Source organism: Lagenorhynchus albirostris, chromosome 1 (assembly GCF_949774975.1).
Source record: "Lagenorhynchus albirostris chromosome 1, mLagAlb1.1, whole genome shotgun sequence".
NCBI lineage: Eukaryota > Metazoa > Chordata > Mammalia > Artiodactyla > Delphinidae > Lagenorhynchus > Lagenorhynchus albirostris.
The window spans coordinates 129,845,383-129,849,585 of NC_083095.1; the positions used below are offsets into that span (position 1 = coordinate 129,845,383).

Here is a 4,203-nt window from a genome sequence, read left to right on the forward strand (position 1 = left end):
AGGCAAAGGGGGACACGGCAGGCTCCTGCCTCGAAAAACTATGTTTTCCCCTTTAGTTCATAGTTTTAAAAAATAGTCCCAGCCAAAACCAACGTCCTATTTAAAAATTAACAATGTGATTTTCTAGTGGTTTTAAACATCATCTGAGGAAACTCTGACTTAGGACAAGGACTTAAAGATCGGCTCAACCTCCACAGGTTATTAAAACACTCCAGTCCTAAATTATGACCAGGCATTTGTAAACTAATGAAAATGTGTAGTTGTCGTGGGGAGAAGGGAGACACCAGCCTGCCCCGCGGAGGCTTATATTCGTGGGAACAGTGCCTTCCTTCACGCTGTAGCTGGCAGGGACTCCCTGGGGAGGCAGGTACTTCTTAATTACAAAGGAAGCTCCGTTCCCGGGGGGCTTCTGCCCTCCCCCTCCTCCTTCCTTTCCTACGTTAGTAAACAGCAGGGGAATTAATCAAAGCTTCAAAGGTTGGTGATAACATGTGGTGACAGACTGGTGCCCTGTGGCCCAGGTGAATAGCAGCACAGTGGCCAAGATTGACTTCTTGCCAAACTTACCCTTGCATAAGAGATGGCTGCAGAATTGGGGGGAATTATTTTCACTTCTCAGGAAAGGAGAAAAGCAAATTATTTTCTGGTGTCCGGACTCAGACACTCGACACCAAAGTGGAATGCTGCATGGGTCTCGACTTCATGGGCTTTCCATAGGTAGTCATAGCAACGAAGTAATTATGTAAAGAGATAAAATACCTTCAGAAATCAAGGGGGAAACAGGCTAGTTAGCAGAGTCACTGAATGGCTGCATGGAGAAGGCCTTTAAGGAGCCTACAACCCAATCTCCTTACCTTATGACGGCAAAGCAGGCCCAGAGAGGGGACTTGTCCCAGGTCACAGCAAAATAGGAACTTCTTATGAGACAGGCTCTTTATGCTGGTCTGATAAGTATGGTATGTGGCATTCAAGGGCCAAAGCCACGACTTAACCAGGTTAAGGACTAGGGGGGCCCACCCAAGCACAGGCACGTGGAGGAGGTTCAGGGAGGCTGGCTGGCATAGCCCATCTTGAGTACTGCTGACCTCAGCCTCAGGGGGTCATCCTAGGTGGATGGGTTGGCACACAGATCCTTCTGGTCTGCACTAAGGCTTTGAAGACTCGCCTAAGCTCAGAAATTTCAAAGCAACCAGTAACATCAAGGCATGGATAGGACCTGGGCTGTCCCCTCTAGGCTATTCAGAAAATTCTCCCAAAGGCAAGTCAGGAAGGAGAACTTGGATTTGGCCCCAGCAGAAATGCTCCTGGAAACTCAGGAGCAGCTTCTGTCAGCTTCTGCGCTGACATGATGCGCTCTACATCTGCCCATTTGCCCCAGAGATGTGCACTGCTTAACTGGTCCTGTCAAACCATAACCTCAGACCTGAGAGTGTCTGTCAGCATGGTCAGAGGACTGCGGAAGGAGCATACTGGCCCCCTCACTGCAGGATGGGAAGGACACCCTCTATGCCACCTCTCCCTGCAACCCCATAAGTCTTCGCTCTGAAAGGAACTGGACTTCAGAGCCAGCTAGGGGGTGTACACTGGGGCAAAGCCGTCACGGATTGTCGGGACATTCTCTCATTCCCTAGGAGCCTGATTCCTGCAAGGATGAGTGGGGCAAGCAAAGCAAAGAAGGGCAAATGCCAGTGGGGTAGGGCCTCACCAGCCTCTTTGAAGACAGGACAGAGGGAGCCCTTAAACATTCCACCAGGGGGCTTCCCTGGTGGCGCAGTAGTTGAGAATCTGCCTGCTAATGCAGGGGACACAGGTTCGAGCCCTGGTCTGGGAGGATCCCACATGCCGTGGAGCAACTAGGCCCGTGAGCCACAACTACTGAGCCTGCGCGTCTGGAGCCTGTGCTCTAAAAAGAGAGGCCGCGATAGTGAGAGGCCCGCGCACCGCGATGAAGAGTGGCCCCCGCTTGCCACAGCTAGAGAAAGCCCTCGCACAGAAACGAAGACCCAACACAGCAAAAATAAATAAATTAAAAAACTCCTACCCCCAACATCTTCTTAAAAAAACAAACAAACAAACAAAAACATTCCACCAGTTCCATGTACTTGTGTGGACTGGGCACTGAGCTCACACCACATTCACCCTATCTGCCCCAGTGCTAGATGGCCAGCCTTCAGAGCTCAGGCTGTGGGCTTTGGGACTGGGGCAAGGGCAGGAACTTACAGCTTCATCCACTGGCTCTGCCTTCCACAAATAATCCTACCTGCAGGGCCCCAAGACTTCATGGGGCAGAGGCCACAATTCTTGGTGCCACCTGAAATATCACCTCCTGCCTGCCCTGCCTCCCTGCCCCTTGCCCAGCTGCAAGAACTTTCCTTCCTCCGAGGGTTACTGTGGAACAGATCTCGAGGCTGAGAGACTGGCCCCAGCCTGTCCGACGGCGAAGGGCCTGAGGGATGGGTGCGGCCGAGTCGTCCTGGGACAGCTCCACGCTGCCTCCCGGGCAACCGAGCGCCGCTACAGACCCGTTTGGAAGAGAGAGGCTGACCCTTTCGGGGGCCAGAAGGGAAGCGCCAGCCCTCGGGTGGGGGGCAGTCAGGACTGGGGGTCGATATGGCTGGGGAATGAATGAATGAATGCCCAGCGACGGCGGCGGAGGAGGGTGATGGACCACGGGAGGTATCCCAAGGTGGGGGGGGGGGTGCCCTCCACCTCCCTGATACCGCCTGGATGTCCCTCATCCGACAGGTTCGAACCCCTCGCGCGAAGCGCCTACAGCCTGACATCCTGCCCCAGCGCGAACACCTCTTAGCCGGGGAAGCGCCAGGGCCCGCGCAGCGCAGCTCTGGAGTGAAGCCCGCATTCCGGAGGGCCAGGAAGCGCCTGCCCCGCGGGTAAAACGCGCCGAGGCGCAGCGGCCTCCGGGTCCCGCCGGGCAGCGTCCCTTCGAGTTGGCCCCTGGGCCCTGGAGCCCGGTCCGCGGGTCGCAGCCCCTTACCTGCCCGCCTTGGCGGCCTCGCCCGGGCTCAGAGCAGTCATCGCGGAGCCTCCAGCGAGCGCCGGGGACCGCGCCGCACGACCGAATGCCCACTCCCGACTGCCTCGGATGACACGCCCCCTACCGCCTATTGGCTGCTCGCACGGGACGGGCGCAGCCCATTGGTTGTTCCTCCCTCTCTCCAGATCCAGGTGGGGCCCCGAGCTCTGCTCGGATCCTATCCCGGAGGACGGCCTGGGTCTGCACGCTCTGCCCTTCCCAGCGAGGGCCTTGGGTGCCTGCTCCAGGTTCTCCCTCTTTAGCCATTTAGTCTCGGAGCCCGAAGCCCTTTGCAGAAACCCATCCCTCCCAAAACCTCCCAACGCTAAGCTCCAAGGCAGTTTCAATTTCTCTCCACACCAGAGAAGTGAGGACATGAGTAGGGAACACCAGTGCGAATTTTGAACAGCTCCGGAGCTGTAATGATTTCATGCGCTTTCCCGAGTTGGGGACTTTTCAGTGCCTCCCCAGGCAAAAATCTTTTGGAGGTGTCTGGAAAGGGACTGCAGATGGCCAGAAATCGAGTAGCAAAGCACAGGCAGAAGAGCTCAGTGTGACAATGAACCTGGCCTCTGGGCTCCTTCCCTCTTATCCCCACCAGGAAAGGCTTGGTCCTTCAGAGTGGTCAGGAGTGAGGAAAGGTGCAAGCCAGATTTAGTTCCATTCCCAACCCTCTCCCCCTTCCTTGACCCTGCTCTATCATGGAGAGAGGACATTCGAAAACAGAAGGGGCACAAAGGGAGCCCAGGGTTCCACAAATATTCTGGAAACTGGGAGCAGAACTTGGTCTCATATCAAGGGCCTCTACTGCAGGAAGACCTAAGGCGGAGGGGCAGGACAAGGGCCACTTCACTCCTGGTTTACCCATGAGCAGGAGGGAGGGGGCCTTGTTGCTGCCTTCTCCAATCTTTGGTCCAAATAAGCTGTTAAAATTTCCCCAGCTGCAGGACCTTTTAGACCCCAGGGTGCTGAAAAGGGTAACCTATATTCTCAAGACAGTCAGCGACTGCTTCCCCAGCACCTCTGCACCCCAGGGAACAGGATGGCAGGTGGCCTGAGTTGTTACACAGGAGTACTCACCAGGAGCCACAGGGCTCTTGCCATTTTCACCCTACTTGGAGGGCAGGGTTCAACCACCCGCCCCCCCATCAGAAAAGAGAGGAAACAGG

At 55.6% G+C, this 4,203-nt stretch overlaps 1 protein-coding gene across 1 annotated transcript in view; it reads right to left on the minus strand.

Annotated features, from left to right (window-relative positions):
• GRAMD2A (GRAM domain containing 2A) overlaps positions 1-3,077 on the minus strand; it is a 33,193-nt gene extending 30,116 nt beyond the window's left edge. Inside the window, 1 exon segment of the mRNA XM_060153337.1 lies at positions 2,996-3,077. Within this exon segment, the coding sequence (XP_060009320.1) occupies positions 2,996-3,036 (41 nt within the window). The 5' untranslated portion in view covers positions 3,037-3,077.
• Between the last annotated feature and the right edge of the window lie 1,126 nt (positions 3,078-4,203).